The sequence below is a fragment of the Ixodes scapularis genome, unplaced genomic scaffold (genome assembly GCF_016920785.2).
Source record: "Ixodes scapularis isolate PalLabHiFi unplaced genomic scaffold, ASM1692078v2 PGA_scaffold11__112_contigs__length_91849675, whole genome shotgun sequence".
Lineage (NCBI taxonomy): Eukaryota > Metazoa > Arthropoda > Arachnida > Ixodida > Ixodidae > Ixodes > Ixodes scapularis.
The window spans coordinates 4,563,498-4,583,137 of record NW_024609837.1 but is presented as its reverse complement, the minus strand read 5'-3'; the positions used below and the strand labels follow the sequence as shown (position 1 = coordinate 4,583,137).

Below are 19,640 nucleotides of genomic sequence, written 5' to 3'. Positions count from 1 at the left end.
TTGTCCAATTAACCTCGACAGAGCGTTCGGAAAAATTGGATAGGAAGAAGTCAAGAAATTGCGCTAACTCGCGGTTTATACCCTCAAAATCAGCTTTGCCATAATCAAGAAAAGAGTTATTCTTCGCTTTTGCAAAGGCAGATACAGGAGCGCTTAGGTGAAAGTGAAGTAAACAGTGATCGCTGATGGCAGGTAGATACGTAAGAGAGGATGCAAGATCAGGCGCGGTAGAAAGAATAAGGTCCAGCACGTTCTCAGAAGTTGCCGTAACACGAGTCGGCCTAGTAACTATCTGCGTTAACGAAAAATCGGAGCAGAGACTTAAAAACTCTGAACACGCAGCAGAATTTGAAGATATGGTAGGATATAGACCAGACCAGTCAATGCCGGGGAGATTAAAATCGCCCAAAAGAAACAAAGGCAAGGCAGGAAACCTTGTACGAATTGTATTCAGAGCATCGTGTAAATCTATAAAAAAGTTTTCTGTGGCATTGGGAGGACGGTAGCACGCGCACAAAATAACCTGTTTATGGCTAAAACGCAAGCGCACGCCAATAAACTCGAGAGATGTAACAATGTTGATAAGACAAGACTCAATGCTATCATTTACCGCGATTATGACACCACCACCACGCCTAGATAGCCTATCGCATCGATAAAAAGAGAAACGCTTCTCGCAACAAAAAATTTCGCTGTTGCGTACAACACTAGATAGCCAAGTTTCAGTGAGTACAACAATGTCGGCGAGTGAAGAATCGATGGCTGAAGACAAGTCATCACGATTGCGAAGAACACTTCGAATGTTGGTGAAAAGCACTGAAAGATAAGGACTAGGATTGTTCCGTATCAGGTTATGTTATTGTGATGACGTTGACAAATCAACCACAGGGTCAGCATTAACACGAATGGAACTCGTGCTCGGCGTGATAAAATCGCGGACCTCACAAACGGCATCGCTGGCCGCGCAGTAAGAAAAACATTTGTCATCAAAAAACACTTTGTTATAGCGTAGACTAAAAGACTGTGTATGAGCCTTAGCAAATTCGAGCAGCTTTCTTCTAGCAAGACGAGTGGCAGGGGAAAAATCCTCTGCGACGGAAGTGGCACTACCGCGCAGTTTGCCTCTGGAGGAAAAAACATGGTCTTTCGTTTTGAATAATGAGAATTTCACTAAAACTGGCCGACATTTACTGGGGTTAAAAACACGACCGAGCCTATGTGCACGGATGATACCCTCAGGGGGAACGATGATCTTCATTTCGTTTGCAATGATGTCACGCACTTTGCTTTCAGATACAGCCCAGGTCTCAGAGTTTGAGTCGGGAACACCGTAAAATATTAGATTATCTCTTCGAGACCTGTCCTCAAATTCATCAAGACGTGTTCGCAGACTGGCGTTCTCGCGTGACAGGAAGGTTACAGTTTCTTTTACATCTGTCAACTCACGCTCCAAACTGTCTAAACTGGCTATCTTTGCTTCCACAGTACTAAGCCTCCCTTGAATATCGGTTACCATTAATTCAATTGACTCTTGCCCAGTCTTGATAGCTTGAATATCCCCCATGATTCGGTTCTGTCCAGCTTCAAAATTTGCCTGACGAGCGTTTAAGCCTCTCAGTAAAACAAGCATCTCACTCATCTCTTTTGTCTGAACTTCTTTCTTATCTGGGCCAGGATTAAGTTCAATATCACCAGACAGGAGAAGCTTCAGACCCGAAATACATTCGCAAGAACATGAAAAGAGCACTTGTGGGCATGGGAACACCAGAAGACAGAGGTTGTTGGACTTTTTACAATGCAAAGAGGGAAACGGACCAACCTGTACGAAGAAAAAGCAGAAAGCGTTAGCTGACTGCATGACTGGCTGTTCCACATGCCCACTGAAGGGCCGAGGGGCGTGCCGGCAGTTTAAATCCAGTGACGATGTCAATGTCGATGCCGTTGGACTGCTGTGCTGAGGCGACGCGACGATTGGGAGTGCAGCAGAAACCCAAGGTTGCCGGGAGGAGTAGATGTCTGGTTGTGGCAGCACGGAAACTTGCGGCAAGCGCGCTCCCTCCAAGGCATACCACGGGCTTGATGACACTGAGATGACAAGAACATCTTCATAATTAGATATGAAGAAGTTAGGTTGCCTGCAAAAAAATTATTTACTTGTAAGCAAAAATCCAGCCTCATGTGGAGTCTCCATGCATTAGTCCATAGCAACACCCTTAGCAACGGTTTGTTTGAACCCAGACGCCATGTTGTGACGTCATCACTTACGGGGTCAATTCAGAGCCGTATATGTAGAGAGTTTGGTCAATGGGAGGCGCGGGTAGAGTCAGGGCATGCGGCAGAGTCGGAAAGAGGGCTTGGCATACTCTCTTGACCAACCAGAAGCCGAAAAGAATCCCCTAGTGGTGGTAGTGGCAAACAGTTCTGATCGAAAGTCTATGTTCATATATGGTTTTAATAAGCACGTAAGAGTGAAGTGTAGTAACTCTTCGTGGTTGAAAATAGGGTGCATGTGTTGTTTTGATCATGATCATGCAGAAAGGTGTAAGAAACGAATGCGCCGCGCAAATCTGTTTTGCGCGGACAGAGTGTGACCGCTCGGACGGCAAATTCCCGGCCCTCGGCGCTTGGCGTACGGATTATGTCGATCATTCCGCTACTCGCACTCTTCCACCATCATTTTGGATTATTGTGATTGAAACATCACGTGTACCACATTTTCAGACATTGAGAGTTACTCCATTGCAGTTATCAGGTTTGTTTCTCGCGACCACCGCCAGGGTATTATTTCTGGCTTCTGGTTGGTCACATTCGAATTTCTGAAGACGCCCTGGAACACGCCCAGCCCGCTTTCGGCCAATGGCGCCTCCTCATTTGTCTCCTATACTTCCCAACGAATGGCCAAACTCTCTACATATACGGCTCTGGGTCAATTACCATCCATCCATCCATCCAAGCCATTATAATAAGGCAACCTTAATCCAATCCAGTCTTTCTACCGCCATTAGGGTTAGCGCCTCGTCTGTTGCACGTCACGTTTACCATCGAGTACGCAAACTTCAGTCGTTCCAACCAGCGTCCGCTTGCCGTGTTGTGATGGGAGCGGTAAAAAAGCGGCCGCACCAAGCGATATCACTTGCTACGGAAATGAAGATCCTTCAAGAGCTGGATCGTGGTGACCTCTCGAAGACTGAGATTGCAAAGAAGTTCAATATCCCGAAGTCTACACTCTCAAGGATATCAAAGCACAAAGAAAAGATTCAAGACGCTGTAAAGCGTGGAAGCTTTGCCACCGACCGAAGGCGGATGCGAAAGACGCCTTTTGAGGAAATAGAGAACGTCCTTTTTCTCTGGTTTAAGCGCGCGCGAAGTGCTAATTTCCCGATCAGCGGCCTCATTCTCGAAGAAAAGGCTGGAGAGATTGCGTCTCAGTTGGGAATTGACAACTTCAAAATGATCGACGGTTGGCTCAGCCATTTTAAAAAGTGCCACGGCCTAGTCTTTAAAACTATTTCTGGGGAAAGTGCAGCAGTTAACAGAAACCTTTGTAGCAACTGGCAGCAGGGGCGGTTGCAAGAAATTCTGCAAACCTTTGAAGCACGAGATGTATACAACGCCGACGAGCTGGGACCGTTCTACAAGGCACTCCCGACCAAGACCCTCACCTTCAAAGGGGAAACCTGTACTGGGGGTAAGCGAAGTAAAGAGCGCATCACAGTGCTGGTAGGTGCCAATATGGACGGCAGTGAGAAGTTGAGGCTGGTGGCAGTGGGAAAAGCGCAAAACCCTCGTTGTTTCAAGGGTGTGGTACTGCAAAGTCGAAGAAAGCAGCAAAGAAAAGCAGAGCGTGGAAAACTACAAGGACAAAAGAAGCAGCAGGACAATGTATCCAGTGGGCGCCATTCCTCGGTGTGTTTTAAAGGCATCCGGGAGCTGCCCTTCACTTATTATGCAAACGGAAAAGCGTGGATGACTAAACGATTTTCGAAACCTGGCTGTGAGGGCAGGAAAGTCGTCTTTATTGTAGACAACTGCCCCGCCCATGGTGAAGCGGATGGGCTTGAGTCCATCATCCTTGAGTTCCTGCCACCGAACGCAACTGCAGTAATCCAGCCAATGTACCAAGGCGTTATTCAAAACCTGAAAGTGTACTACCGCCGCCAGCTACTCCACCGAATGCTTCTTTGTGCAGACGGTGGGAAAGACTATAGTGTGAACTTGCTTTCGGCACTTCACATGCTGACCTATGCCTGGGAGCAAGTTAAAGTCTCAACCGTGCAAAGATGCTTTCACCACGCTGGCTTCGCAAGACAAGAAGTCATTCCAGAGGAGGAAGGGGATACTGCTGATGCTGATGCGGCTGATGCTGACATCCTTTTCGGTCAGCTGGTCTCTTGCACTTCTTTCACACGACAAGATTATGAAACGTTAGATGCAAACATCACCACATGCTGTGAAGAGAGCATTGAAGAGCTGGTAGCTGAAGTTCAAGGTGAGGAGGCCTCGAGCTCCAGTGAAGATGAGGTGGAATGCAGTGACCCCGGTCCTGCTGCAGTGCCAGACTGCACAGCGAGGGAGGCTGTTGCTCTCTTGCAGCGCTACTTTGAATCTGAAGGCTGTGCGGAATTTCTGCGCAACCTCCAAGGCATGCACACCTACTTCGTCAAAAAGCGATTACAAAATGCAAAACAAACTGCCATTACCTCTTTTTTCTAGTCAGCTACATTAGCTGGACATCATGCTTGTGAAATAAAGTCATATTTCACTCATTTTATGTACTTTGCTTAAATGAAACTTCTGATAAACGGAAAAAATTTTTCTGTCCCTTCGAGTTCCGTTTAAGAAAAGAAAGAAAGGTCAGAAAACGATCGTAAATTTGGCGAAAAATGAAGCGGAGCTGACAAAGTGAGGGCGTGAGCAAGCAGACCACTGCCGAGAGCAGACGACGCGAGCGGCGACAACGGAAGGAATGAAGTAAAAGCAGTGCTTCGTGAGCGGAGAAATCGTGTCCTAGCCAATAAAAGTCGCACGCTCCTCGAGCGCGCGCTCTGTCCAGTCACGTTGTCGCAATTGCGACGTGGAAGAACAGCAAACAAGCCATAACCACGAGGCCGACGCCATTTTGGGGAGCCGGAAAGTGAAAGAGAACAAAATTCACCGTCAAAACAAGACCAAGATGGTGGCCGTTGGTAAAATGCGTCAAGAACGGCAAGCGCATGAAGTTGAGGTTGATTTGATGTTTGACCGTCACTTGTACACTACCCACCCAGGCCTTGTAAATATTTGTTTTTAAAAATTTTCTCGTTGTATTAGGTGCTGATAATTACAGAGAAGGTAGTTTATGAGATATGCAACCCAAAAATATGGTTTTCTAAACGTAAACTTTTTCACGATTTTTCGGTTTTCAAAGTTTGCATCCCGATCCTGAACCATCTATTTTTAACCATTTTTCTAGAGCCTTCCTTAAAGGGATACTGAACCGAAACTTGGATTTCGCGAAATAAGGCCGCAAAGGCGTTGAACGGGATGCTACAAACTCCAAAACATCACTCGCACATCACTATTTCAAACGGACGGCCATACTTTTGGAAAAGAAAAGCGCAATCAAGCGAGGTCTTTGACGTAATTGTCCTCCGAGAGAATTTGAGAATGAGGAGAACCGGCCTCGCTTCTCTCCTCCTCGCTTCGGTTCACCAGCTCGATGGGGCGTAGCGAGGAGGAAAGGGGATGGGAATCGTGACGTGCTTTGTTCCGTCGGCCGTGTTCAATCGCTCACTTCTTTTCCAAAAATGCGGCGATCCATTAGAGATATTGCTGTATGAGTGATGTTTTTGGGTTTTGCATAGTCCCTCCTGCCAGCCTTGTTTTGTGAGCTTGAAATTTCGGTTTAGTTTCCCATCAGCCATCTGTGAACTTCCTATCATGGTGAAAAGTGAACACAAGTTTCTAGGTCTTTTCTTGAATTCAAAGATTCAAAGAAAAATTCATTGAAGATGGCAGTTTGTTTCGCAGATTAAGGAATTAAAGTCAAAATGTGTCAAATCACTCAGCATTCTCAAAGTGTTGTCCCATCAATCTTGGGGTTCTGATCGACTCTGTCTCCTGCGCATTTACTGCCCAGTAGTTTGGTCCCGACTCGATTATGGCAGTTTTGTGTATAGTTCAGCCTAAACATCAGCATCGAACATGCAGAATTCCATTCGTGATCAGGGGGTGCAGCTAGCCACCGGTGATTTCCGCACCTCTGATGGCCAGCCTCTATGCAGAGGCTGATGAATATTCTCTAGAGAAAAGATGTTTTGCTGTGGGGCTTATGTATTCACTTTGAGTGAAATCAGTTCCTCTCCATCCAGGTGTTGAATCTGATAAAAAATCAAGTTTGAGAGGACTTTTCAAGATAGGCCAGGTATTGTCCCTCTCTTCTTTGCATTGAGGCACACTGAGGCAGCAGAGGGCTTTGACCTTGACCCAAAGCGCTCCTGTGGAAAGTACATAAGCTCTGCAGCTCCTTGGAATTATTCCCTCGTTCATTGGAACTTCACTTTGACAAAACAGAGAAAGAAAGACACTCCTGATGAAGTGCTGAGGCAAGAGTTTTTTGTAATACAAAGCCAGTACCAGCACCACTTCAGCATTTACACAGCTAGTACTGAAACCAATCCTTTTGTTGGTTGTGCAACGGTTAAAGCATTTGTTCGCCATGTGAAACAACTCAACCCTTCTGCCACAATTTCAACGGCAGAGTTGCACGGTTTATTACTTGCTTGGAATATACAGGTAAAAAAAAGCTTTGTCGCTCAATGGCGTACACAAACTCTTTCAGAGCATGAAAAGCGCCTGTTTCACTGAATTTAGCCACAAACTCTTTAGTTGCTCAACTGCAAGATAATTTCAGCCATCAAAAATGGGTATGAAATTATCTTCTGCTGGGTGCCAAGTCACGTTGGCATCCCGGGCAACGAGGACAAAGATCGGGCTGCTCGCCCTGCCATCACACTCTTTGTGGACACGGGAGAAAAAACCCAAAAGATGATCGCAAGGCGGAGAAACGTTCCGCAATGCAGAAACGGCAACATGAGTGGGATCGCGAAGTAAACAAGTTGCATATGGTGAAGCACTTGCTGAAAGAAGGGGAGAGTGCCCGGCATTGCAGGCGTTTTTACGAGGTGATTCTCTGCCGTCTGAGGATTGGCCATATGCGACCAACACACGGGCCCCGGAGTGTGAGCATTGCCATAGCCATCTAACCATACATCATATTTTACTGCACATGGCCCAGAACACCGTAACCAGTTTTTGCAGTTATACAAAGAGTGTACCATTACATATCAAGATTTTACTTGGCGACGAACCTCTTATTCCACACTCTTGCGTTTTTAATTTCCTGAAAGCAATTGGCCTTCTACAGCGACTGTGATTCTACTCTCTTAGGTCCCTGAATTCGTGTTCATACTTTTTACACTTATGCGCACCTCATGTTCGTAGTTTTATCCTATCATCTGCTACTAGAAGTCTTCTTCCTAACCCTTTTCAGCGATAGTTCATGTACCTGGCACATTATAGCCTTAGGCACTTTAGTGCCACAAATATCCAATCCAATCCACACCTGCGCTGAGATAAAGCAAAAAAATTAATATTTTATTATTGGTTGACTCTAATATTTGGAGAAGTAGCAGAAGAAAAGACAAATTGTACAGTTATGAATGTCAGTGTCTCACTCACCGTATAGTTTGTTTCGTCTTAGGACAGGGCACAGTTGAAGGCTCGAACACGTACAACGACAAACACAGATACTAAAAGCTCAAGTCGCAGGGCATTCGCTGTACTTGATTGGTTCAGCCGATGAAAGAACACATACAAGAAAATGATGAATGCGACGACGTCGCGCTTTGACACTGCGAATCAACCGGCCAGAGCCTTTGATGCCGAGCATCAGCCGCTCTGGCCGATCGCTGCACTGGAACGAAAGAGCAGCAAACTTTGGTGTTACTGTGATTCCTGCACCGCTAAAGAGTTACGTCACCTTTGTAGGCTTTTACAGTATTTTGGGATGGTTGTTTTGCAGTTTTTGATATTAGTCTTGAGTTTTGTATGCTCATTAAACTTACGGACCCATTTTAATTGGTAGGTGTGTTAGCGGCGGATATGCTGGTTCTTGCTTCCATTTTACAGAAATTATATTTACAGGATAAGTAAATTATCGGCTACAAAATGGGGGATTTATTTCAATGAAGTTTTGCACTATGATTCACTTTTCAACCATTTTAAATACCCATTGTAAATGAAACCTATTGTGACTTGTTTAAGAAGACTGTGTATTTAAGAAGACTGTGTGCCTTTTATGCCCAATCTATTCTTATCACAAACGGTCATAAGTAATACTGTCAAGACCGGTTATAACAAAGTCGGTTATAACGAAATAGCGGTTACAGCGAAGCGATCACGATTTCCCATTCCCTTCTGCACTTCATTATAACCGAAGTCGGTTATAACCAAATAGCGGATATAGCGAATTGATTTCCGATTCCCGTTGACTTCATTATAACCGGTCTCGACGGTATGCTCAAACATCAAAGAGAAACCCCAGATCACTATCATAAATGAACTCATTTAGAGATGCAATCCCTTTTTCATTCTCAAATGATATGCTAACAGATGTTGGCATCTGCTCCAAAGGCTTCAGTGGTTGCTCCGAACCGAGCTTTTGCCTGCTACTGAACCTGCTACTGAACCTACTACCAAAGGTCAAATGCCATTTCCCTCACCGGGTATGTTTCTGGGCTTCCTTGCAGGGTGGAGAGAAGCTTCAGGAGGCCTTCTACATCTACCAAGAGCTGGCTGAAAAGAACACCAGCACGCCGCTGCTGCTGAATGGTCAGGCGACCGCTTACATTGCTCAGGGAAAATACGAGGAAGCTGAAGCGCTCCTGCAGGAGGCCATTGAGAAGGTGACTGTCTTCACCGCACTTAATACAGCTTTGCTTTTGTCAGCATACCGCGAGGCCGAGCACTTGGAGCGAAAGCTCGCACTGCAGAACCCAGGGATCCTGGGCTCTATCCCCACCGCTGCCCGTTTCGATCTGGATGAGCATCGTACCAGCATGCGGTCGTCTAGGTATCACTTCCGCATGATGCGCAATACAGACCCCCCAGTCTAGCGGTGGTACCACACTGGCTAAATTTTCTATGTATGGCGAAGACGTCGGACATCTACTGGGACTGACTAACTTTTTCCTGTCTAGATGTACAGATAACAGAATGAAACTTTTAACGAATTTTGAATATGAGCATTTCTTTTCTGTTAAGAACATTTTGAAAAATATGGCAGCCACCATGACATACAAGTGGTGCAGCTGAAATGGTACTGTTGGCACCCATGACTGTAAGTGTGGAAAAAGCAAGCGTGTACGTTGCATCTTGCACACCGTGTTTCTGTTTCAACATTCGGTTTCTTCAGCTTTGTGGGTTATAACTGCAGAAACGCGGTTGTTCGGTGTGGCGTGAATCGAGTCATTAGTGTTTGCTTATTAATGTTTATTGTTTATTCTATTTTTATGCAACAAGCAGTTCATTGGTTTCAGATACACACGGTATACAGAAACTTAAGATATATAAACAAAAGTGGAATGGTGTCATTACAAAATAATTAAAACTGATATAGAAGACAGGGAATGTCAGTAGTAATACCCTAGCAAGTCTCCTTTGACTGCTATAAGGTTCTGCCTATGCAAACAAGTACAAATGTGGCCTAATACGTATGTCATTAAAAGGCTGCATATTAAGGTCCCAGCAAGAAACCGAGTGCAGTCATTATTGCCCAGATGGGTACACAATGGTGCAATGCCCTATGCCACTTAACATAAGTTTAAAATAATGACAGCCAGATGAAAAGGCGCTCTTTTTATTTTGTCATTACGCTCATTTCGATTATGGTTACTGGTTAAGTACTAAGATTTTTTATATATATATATTTTTGTCATGTTCCGCAAAATGCTTCAATGATTGTTTTGTTTTTTATTACTTTCCAGGACAGCAATCATGTTGAGACATTGATAAACCTGGTGGTGCTTTCTCAGCACTTGGGAAAATCGCCAGAGGTAAGTGCTCGTCTTCATTGTACGAAATTATTTGTTTTATTGGGCAGGGACTAAGTGTACTGCATGAGCCAATGTCTAAGTCATCATTCTTTATGGTGTAGTGTAATTAGCGGGTGGATATGCACTGGAAGTTGCAGTGCTAGTGTGTCCTGAAATGTGTATAAAAAATAAAGCATGATTTCAGCTGGTGTGTCCCTTTAAACCTTTCAGCCCTCATTTCTTTTATTTTGACTGCAGATTTTTTTTTTTACTTAAACGTTTAAGTAACATGTTCACAAAAAAAAATGTAGTATAAATATTTATTGATTTAGTGGTATGGTATCCAATTATCACATCAGGTCATAGAGGTTGTGGAATCAAATAAGGGAAAACTATTCAGTACAAACGTCTTCAGTCGGAACAAACAACTACCTTACTATTTCGGAGCATGGCAGTGCAATTAATTAGGTAGTGGATGTACACTGTCGAAGGTGTTGTCCTGAAATATGGGTGAAAAATAAGGCAGATTATTTTAGTTGGTGTCCCCTTAAACTATAGGAAATTCAATAACAGCACTCTGCTCTACTAGACACTCTCTGTGGCACAATACATGATTGGGATACTAACTGTGAAGTTTTTCTTTTGTCCGCAAAACCCTTTCCGCAAAACTAAATATCCTAGCTCAGCACAATTCTTTTCTTTATTTTTCCGGAATGTTATTATGGTTAATAGAGAAATATTTCTTTAAATTTTTAACACTCTTCTTGCACCCACTAAATTGTTATTAAGCATGTATGCTTCTACCACTTAGTTGTTTGTCTGGGGGAAATTGCCTTTCACTACATTTATTAACTGACTTGTGGGCTCTAATGCTGCAAAATTTCAACTTAAGTGGTCCTACGGTACTGGACCACACAAGCTAGTTACTTACCGTAAAATCCGCGGAAGTGTCCACTTCCTTCAAGTGCGCACTATTAACATTTCGCGAACTTCGGAATTCTGCAAATGTATACTTTAAGTGCCCGATTTGACATGACAAGCGCCCACGCCTAGATTAACCCAGTCTTCAGTGAAAGTGGAGTGGGCGCTTCCTCGGTACTTTACGACAAGTTACTAATAATGGGAGTTTGCCACGTCCACTTTCTACGATATTGGTTTGCCGTGTCGCATAAATTCGGAGACTCTGTAATAAAGACAGACTGTGGACGAGAGTAAACAGTTGTCATGAGGTTAGCAATTCACGCTTTGGTACCTTACCCCCACTACAAACTTGCATGATACAGGGAATTCATACTGCAGATAGCAGACATGGTAAACTTGCATTTCATGCTTCTTTTTCCTAACTCTGAAAATGTTATGATGAGTGTCATTAGTTGGAACGGAAGCTAACAACGGTCCTTGCAGAGGTGGTTATTCGCATCAGTAGGCTGAAGGTCTCTTTTAATTGCCGTTCCCGCTATCGGCTATTGATATTGTGGCAATTGAAATCACGTGCAGATAGAATCAATCTTTTTGTTGTGCTTTTCTAGGTTTTCGGGCATTAACTTTGAGACTGTGAGCACGTTATCAGTAGTGTTATCTACTGTCGGCAGAAATGTGGAAAAAATGATTGCATAGCGTTCTCTCCATACTGTCGCCGGCGGCCGGACGCCTTCGAAAGCATTTGCATCGAGTGGCTTTAGAAAACCGTCCGGTATTCGGACGAAACTACAGAAATAACCTAACGTCTGGGATATCGAGGTACCCCCAAGACAAAATATATGAAAGGAACAGCGGGCAGGAACAGAATCGGAAACTTCAAATTAAACGCGAGTGAATATGTAAGGCATAGGCTAAAACTTGAGTGTCACAAATCCACACCCTAGCACTTGGAACCCAGGATTTTGAGAAGCCAGCAGGACAGGTAACAAAGATGCTAGGTCATGCCAAATTGTCGAGCTAGTACCTGAGGCCCCGAGGTGAATGGTAAACCTAACGATACTAGAAGGGTTCAAAAGCCTCATTGTGGCACATGGACGGTTACTGAAGCATCGCCCCGTGCTGCGATGCTCGACGTTGGAACGAGCAAGTGTCAAAACCAACCGCTTATTCACACCGCCCGTGTTTGCGGTCGGTCAGGTGACAAGCCGCCTGCTGAGCCAGCTGCGCGACACCAACAACAGCCACCCCTTTGTCCAGGAATACCATAACAAGGTAAGGTTGCTCGTGTCCCATCATTTGGCGACGTTTGTGTTGCCTGGTCGTTTGCGCGAATTACGCGTAAAGCGGGTTACCGTCTGTCGTGCAACGCAAGGTAGGCGGTTGAAGGGGATATGTGTTGGCTGCGCGCTCATGCGCCAAGTTCACGAGATGCCAGATTGTTACTGACGACGGGAAACTTGCATTGGAGGCGGGGCAGCCGAAAAAACTTCCCATCATTTTCATCCTGTCGGTGTTTTACACCTTTCCAAGAAACACGCGACCCCAGTCACTGGGTTTGAGGCTAGACTCTTACCGGCATCCCCGCTAACCCTAACCGAGTGGACTGTGATTTTGATGGGCGCAGCCTGCGTAGGCGCGGTTTCAAACACCGCTGGTGGACAAATTCTCGTCTTTTCCCGCTGTATTTTGTGTTTCATGGTGCATGTATTTTCCCCAGGTCATTGAGAAAGCATTGTACCACATTTGAAGAAGAAAAAAAAAAAAACAATAAAAAGCTATAAACTATTTTTGTTGGGTATGCGCGCAACAGAACGAATGCGACCGGAATGTATAGTTCTAGTTTTTTTGTTTTTTTTACGGTAATCCTTGACGGCTCCACGCGATTCGCCGCATGACAAATGATAAAGCACTTAGCTGTCAAAAATAAATTTCAACAGAAGAGGGCCGAAAGTCATGCATTTTTCACGCTCACAAATAACGTGTTTACCGATGGACTGGACACGGACATACAATTTTAAGGAAGTGTTAACATTCGAACAATATATTGTACGTACCACACAATGCAGTGTTATCCAAAAAGAATTTATTTGAGAAAGATCTCAAATAACACAGTCACAGTCGACGACAGTCACATCTTGACGATCGTACAGAATCTAAGATGACTTCGTTTTGGGGCACGTTTTGGGGAGAGCTTCTTTTTTTCACAACAGCACCAAGTCAAAGCAACGAATGCGACTGACCCGTTTCCCACCCTAACCCGGACAACTATTTTTGGAGATGACTGAGGATTCTACGCGGATTATTCTTGGGAGGGGGGGAACAATGTTCGCAAAATCGCGTCGAGGGTCGTTCGACGCCGTTCGACGGCTCCTTCGTTTCCCGTGAATGTCGAGCAGAAAAGCTTGAATGGCAGGCACTTACCAGCCTTATTTGTCACAATGGAGGATAACACAGAAAGGTTACGCAGCACGCATAAAAGAATTAAGTGGAAAATTTCAAGAAGGGTGAGAAAACGTCGAATACAAAACCGCAAAAACGTAGGTAGAGAACAGCGCTGAGCAGGTCTTCACAGTCCAAGAGAGTGGCAGAAAATTTCTAGCTGATAGAGGGCGCGAGAGTCGCACCAGCCGCCTCAGCATCAGCAACATAGCAGCGGCCTAGGAGTGTTTTTTTTGGAAAGGTGTATAGTAGCTGCGTCTTTTACGGAACCGCAAGTGTGGCTTCCCAGCTGCTACTACGCACAGGAATGTAACTGGGGCAGAATTGCGATTGCTCATGCTAGTGCACACGAGCAGACGTTGTGGTGGTCAAATGCCCCGCTTAATGTCATGTATATCTGCTAAACGTTTTTTTTTCTATGTATTTTCTAGTTTTTTCATTCTTGAGTGAATTGGTATCTCAAATTTTGTAACGCTTGGATGGTGCGAGGATGGAGAAATAAGCAAACAGCGCGGGAGACAACACATGCGCTTCTTTCATGCCGTATGTTGTGTCCTGTCCCGATTTTTTGTTCTTTTCTTACCATTACCAACATGCGAGTTCATTCTCTTACCACCAACAAACGAGTTCATTTGGCATTGAAGTGGCAATGCAAAAATGTATTTTAGTAGGGGAAAAGTCGTTGGATCATTCATGTATACTTATTGTACAGAAAAAATGACATGCTCACATGGAAACAAAGCGTTACAAAATTGAGCCACCTTTTTTTAAATCTAAGAAAGTTACGAGGAATTAGGGTTTGTGTTCGGGAGCTTATATGGCACAAAATTTTCCTACAGAGAATTCATTCTGTGCCTGCAATCCATATGCTCTCCCAAGACTTCGTGGCGATGTACCCATTTTGGCTTGACGCTGCTCATTTCACGTTTATCAGCCAATACTACTTTGCATTATGCCACTTTATAGACCAACAGGCCGCTTAGAAACAAGCCCGCACTCTCCCACGCCAGGTGTGGGCAGTCCGCGTGTGCGGAAACCATTTTCACGCGAGACTGCACATGTGCCGTGCCGACAGCAGCCCCACCACAGCAACATGACGTCAAAGCCACGTGTTGTGAAACAGAGAAGGCTAATAGGTACCGTGTATAACAGAGCTCATCGCTCACATTCTACGTTCCAATCTTTCTTTTCATTTCAGGAACAGGAGTTTGATCGGCTTTGCCGACAGTACGCTCCGTGAGAAGACAGGACCAAGTTTCCTCACACTATGCTGCATTCCTGAATTAAATCTAGAAACTTGCGATGTCAACTCGTTTTCTGGTTTACACGGCCCGCAGGCCGGCCTGTCCATTACACGCAATTGTGACGTTTATTTCTTCTCTTGCTTAAAACCCCGATTGTCAACTGGCTCCTGCTGCTGGTAATGGATGTGTGGTTCTCCCTTGCAAATTGGGCAGCTCTACGTACCTCCGAACTATGCACAGGGAAGGCTAGTAGGAAGAGACTCTTCTCTCGCTCCCCATGCGATGGCGCTGCGGTCGGGATGCGAAATGCACTCCTGGAACCAGTGCGGCTTTATTATGCCGTAGCTTTATTTCATTTCTGCACGTCTCGTCGATTTGGTCTGCGCTAGGCGCTCGAGACGTTTGTTTCCTTACGCATCCACCGGTTGCATTTGAACATTGACGTCACGTGAATTAAGGGCGTTTTCCTAGAGATTAAAACAAACAGATTTTTTTGCATTAGAGGGGAAGATTAGCGTGCTCATCGACAGACAGCGGAAAGTGATAGCAGCTACCTGAATATATACTCATTAAATAAAAAAAAAAAAAAAAAAAGAATCGTCAGGCTAAAATCTAAAATTTCCCGCTTTTTTGCCCGGTTTCGATATTTACTTGCTTAATATGTTTCATTGTGTCTTTTTTTTTTTTTTTTTTTTTTTTTTTTTTTTTTTTTTGACAAGCATTTTTGTGTACGACATATGTCTCTCATCCCACAATGTGCACCCCTCTGTGTAAAGTTTAATATTTATGCATTAAAAAGAAATATTCGAGTTTTCCGGAAGTACCTGGAACAATCGTCCTGCATAGAATGCGTTCTTGGATCAGTTAATCTCGGTGCTATCTTTTGCGTACCGAGACTCCTCTAATGAAAGTGCTGCGCCATTTGCGCCAAAGTGCCATTCTCGCCAGAGTTTGCGCCAGGTGTGCGCCGAAATAGACTTGAAGCAAAATAAATTTTGTGTTATTAGTGATTGACTAATATTCAGAGAAGTAGGCGGCAAGCAAAAATAGTACAAATATGTATTTCACAACGCCTCTACTCACCGCATAGTTTGTTCCTTTAGGCCAGAGCACAGTTGAAAGCTTTAAAACATACAACAACGAACGCACACTACAAGAGCACTTGATTTAGTTGACGAAAGATGGACGGAAGTCATGATGTCGCGCTTTTACACCGTTTCCCTGATTCTATTGGCTCGTGGCATCGGCAGCTCTTATAATAAAGACGAAACGAAGCATAGAGATTGTTCGTCAAGCGCGCTGGCCGGATGATGCGCTGGCGGGTTGATCGCCGACATCGTCTAAGTTTTCGGATAATGTTGGCGATGTCATGAGCTAAAAGTCGCTAGAAAACATTGCATAGTAGTAAGATGGCAACTTCTATTATGAGAAAGACAGAACGAGGTCTTGCACTCCTGACGAGATCACTTGATTATCATGTCGGCCGCATGTTTTCGTGTCATCTCTCACCAGCGCGCTGTCGAGCTTCACCGCTTTACACCAGTGTGCTAGGAACGGCGGCTGACATGGGTTAGTGCGATAGATTTGGAAATTACGCTTAGTGCAATTACAGGTCTGCCTTCTTTAGTCTTGATTGTAAGTTAATATATATATATATATATATATATATATATATATATATATATATACATACACACACACACACACACACACACACACATACGGTGAAGAGGTTCAACGGGCCGGTTGGACGTAATACGAAAGTGGAGGAGCTCCAGGAAAGGCCTTTCTTTACTGCAGCAACGTTTCAAGCGGGGACCGCTTTTCTTCAGGGCGGGATGGTTGTGAAATGTCCTCTTCTTCTTGTTGATGTTCGTGTGGAAGAGGAAGAGTTGCTATGAAGGGTATTAAAAATATTCGGAACAGGAGCAAAAAAATTATCGTAAATCTTTGAAATTAGTAATTATAAACAATGTTAATCAAAATCAACAAATCAAAATCAACAAAGACTGCGGCAAATACTACAAATCAATTTATTTCGTTTTATTGATTTTGATTAACATTGTTTATAATTACTAATTTCAAAGATTCACGATAATTTTTTTGCTCCTGTTCCGAATATTTTTAGTACCCTTTATAGCAACTCTTCCTCTTCCACACGAACATCAACAAGAAGAAGAGGACATTTCACAACCATCCCACTCTGAAGAAAAGCGGTCCCCGCTTGAAACGTTGGTGCAGTAAAGAAAGGCCTTTCCTGGAGCTCCTCCACTTTCGTTATATATATATATTAAATTGCGTCGAGAAAGAAAGAGGATGCAAGTTTGTTTAAATAAATACGGTAGTCAAAGTTGTTTGTGCAGCTGTCGATCGAAAGAGCAGCAAACTAACTCGAATTCCGGCGCCGCGGAAGAGCAGTGTCACTTTGAAAGCACAGGTGTAGGTTTACATGATATTTTCTGCGGTTGTTTTTGCATTTTTATGTTGGAGTCGAGTTTGGTAGGTTATTAAAACTTGGGGGACACTTTTATTGATGGGCCTGTTAGTGGATACGCTCGTTTTTGCTTCAATTTTATAGAAATGTTTACAGGCTAAATAAACTAACGAATCTAGAAGTACAAAGGGAAAAAGGCTCTATTCCAACTGAAATGTTGTGCTTTAAGTCATTTTTTACTTTGGAAATAATACCAGACCATCAACCTTGACGGTGTTGGTTTAGGAAGCGGTGACAAGCAGCTTTACACACCATCGAAATTGTCGCGGGCGATTGATAATCATAGTAGTGACGCCACAGACAGGAACAATTAAAGAGAACCACCGAAACATCTCGTCGCCAATAGGAGGCGCTAGTTGGGTTCTAGCTGACGAGAGTCTAACAGCGCAGCAGCGCTGTTAGATAAAAAAAAAAACGCAACACAAAGGACGTGTAATAAAAAAAAATGAAAGACATTTACCATCCCCTGTAACGCCGAATTAGAGCGCAGCTCTTAGCGGGAAATATTTCCCGCTAAATTTACGGGAAAATTTCCGCCTAAATTTAGCGAGGAAATTTACCCCTAATGCAACGCGCGGTGATGTCACTCGTGACCCTCGAGACATCACACGTGTCGTCACGTGTGACGTCATCATGGGAAACGTTCCATAATGCTGCGCGCGGCTACGCCGACGCCGCCCAAGCCGGAAACGGGCGCCTGGGAGCTGCGCTCTAAAAACAACGAGGAGCGGCTTGAGGTCGGCATTGATGAATCTCGAAGACTCCTTTGGGTGCCTCGGACGACGTCCTCAACAGTGGAAGTCACAAGTTTGGCGATACCGATGCTACGGCCTGCACCTCGCTGGGAAAATCTGCAACGTTGCCAGACACGCCAACAAAACGCCGTCAATTGTAACGAGAATCCACGAAAGGCGGAGGGCGTTCGTGCAGCCCTAGCAAAAAAGCTCCCCCATCCCCGTGGGATGTTTTTGCGCGGCACCGCGCAAAAAAAGCTTGACGTTGTTACCACGTGATGCGCGTCCCGGGGGCCAAAGCGAGGGATTTCTCCTGAAGTGTGAATACCCCTTTAACAACTGCCACCTTGTAGTAAAATAATAAAAACATATACAAATTTCGGCCCTGTCATTGTCCAACCCATACAAAAAATGCTTTTGCGAGGCAAGTGTTTGAACGAACTCAGAAAACCACAGGCGCCCTATGAAGAATGCACAGCTTCTCATACAGGGTCTATATATTTTTCTTTCAAAGGTAGTAGGAAAAGGAACAGGAGTTGGTCAGTTGTCCTTCAGAAAACTGATGTAATATCCTGAAATATGAGAGGGGACAAAAATATATAATTATTAATATGAGAAGGAGGCCCTCCGATTCTGGAAGCAAACTTTAACATAACTAAGCAACTTTAAGTTACAGAAAGGGTTATTTAATCTAGTTAGCCGGTGTGTACTACTCACACCTCGTCGTATAACTTCGTCAGTATTGGGTATAATTCTGAACAACCCGGCTTGTAAGTCTGGAAGTCAAGGTCAGCGACAAGGATGCATCGAGAGCTTCCCTGGGAAATGTTCAGGTGTAGAAGATCGTTCATATTATCATCTGACAGGTAAGCGTATAGTAATGGCAGATTTCGATCTCGACGAGACCTAACAATGGAGTAACATGTACATTCCCCGAAATTCGAATTTTCTAGTCGCTGTCCTGTGCACAGTTCGAAAAGCGGCGCTCTGCCCGGTATATAGGGAAAGCGGGTCGATGTTAAATAACGATTGCTCTGCCTATCTATGAGGGTGGCGGCCATAGAAATACCAGCGCAGAGCTTTTCCCGATGCAGATTATAGTCAGGAATATAAGTTAGAAACTTGAGTGCTTTCGTCGTGACATATGGGCAAATCTCGGCACTAATGTTGTACGGTCGAATCTCATGGGTCATAAAGAAGAAAAAATCCACCAGGTCCGGAGGCATCGAGCCTACGGTTACGTTGTCTCCGTAGGGAAGAATGAGCGTCATCAGCGCTGAGAGATTGTTCACACTCAAGAGCTTTCTCACATTAGCGAAAAGAGCTGAAAGTGTGTTGTGAACGTCGGAAGGCTGGCAGGCGCCCGTGGGCACAACCCAGTGGATGGCGATCCCGTCCAGGCGAAGGTCGACCATCATGGTCACGATGTCGACGACCAGGGTGTCCATGGCCGCGGGGTCTCTGCCCAGCCTTGAGAATTGGGGACTGTCTTCTGGGTACCCGCCGAGGGCCACCAGAACCTTGGTTTTGTTTCCACTGAGGCGGTCGGAAGTATTCTTCAGCTCCGAGATGCCGTACAAGTTGTCAAATGCTGGAACTCTACTTCTTACTAGGCCATCATCGATGCTCATTGACCAATAGATGACATATGGGCAAAGGTCGAATGGTAGGTGCTCCGGGAGGTAGTGGAAGTCCTCCTGTTTGCGGAATCTTGAGTTGTTAAACAGACAAAAAA

The 19,640-nt window shown here is 44.6% G+C and overlaps 1 protein-coding gene across 1 annotated transcript in view; it reads left to right on the top strand.

The window, feature by feature from the left end:
• Positions 1 to 14,742, top strand: part of LOC8041175 (coatomer subunit epsilon) — a 32,731-nt gene extending 17,989 nt beyond the window's left edge. The window contains exons 7-10 of the mRNA XM_029968548.3: positions 8,790 to 8,945; positions 10,026 to 10,094; positions 12,192 to 12,266; positions 14,632 to 14,742. Coding sequence (XP_029824408.2) covers positions 8,790 to 8,945; positions 10,026 to 10,094; positions 12,192 to 12,266; positions 14,632 to 14,673 — 342 coding nt within the window. The 3' untranslated portion in view covers positions 14,674 to 14,742. The remainder of the gene's footprint in view (positions 1 to 8,789; positions 8,946 to 10,025; positions 10,095 to 12,191; positions 12,267 to 14,631) is intronic.
• Positions 14,743 to 19,640: the final 4,898 nt, after the last annotated feature.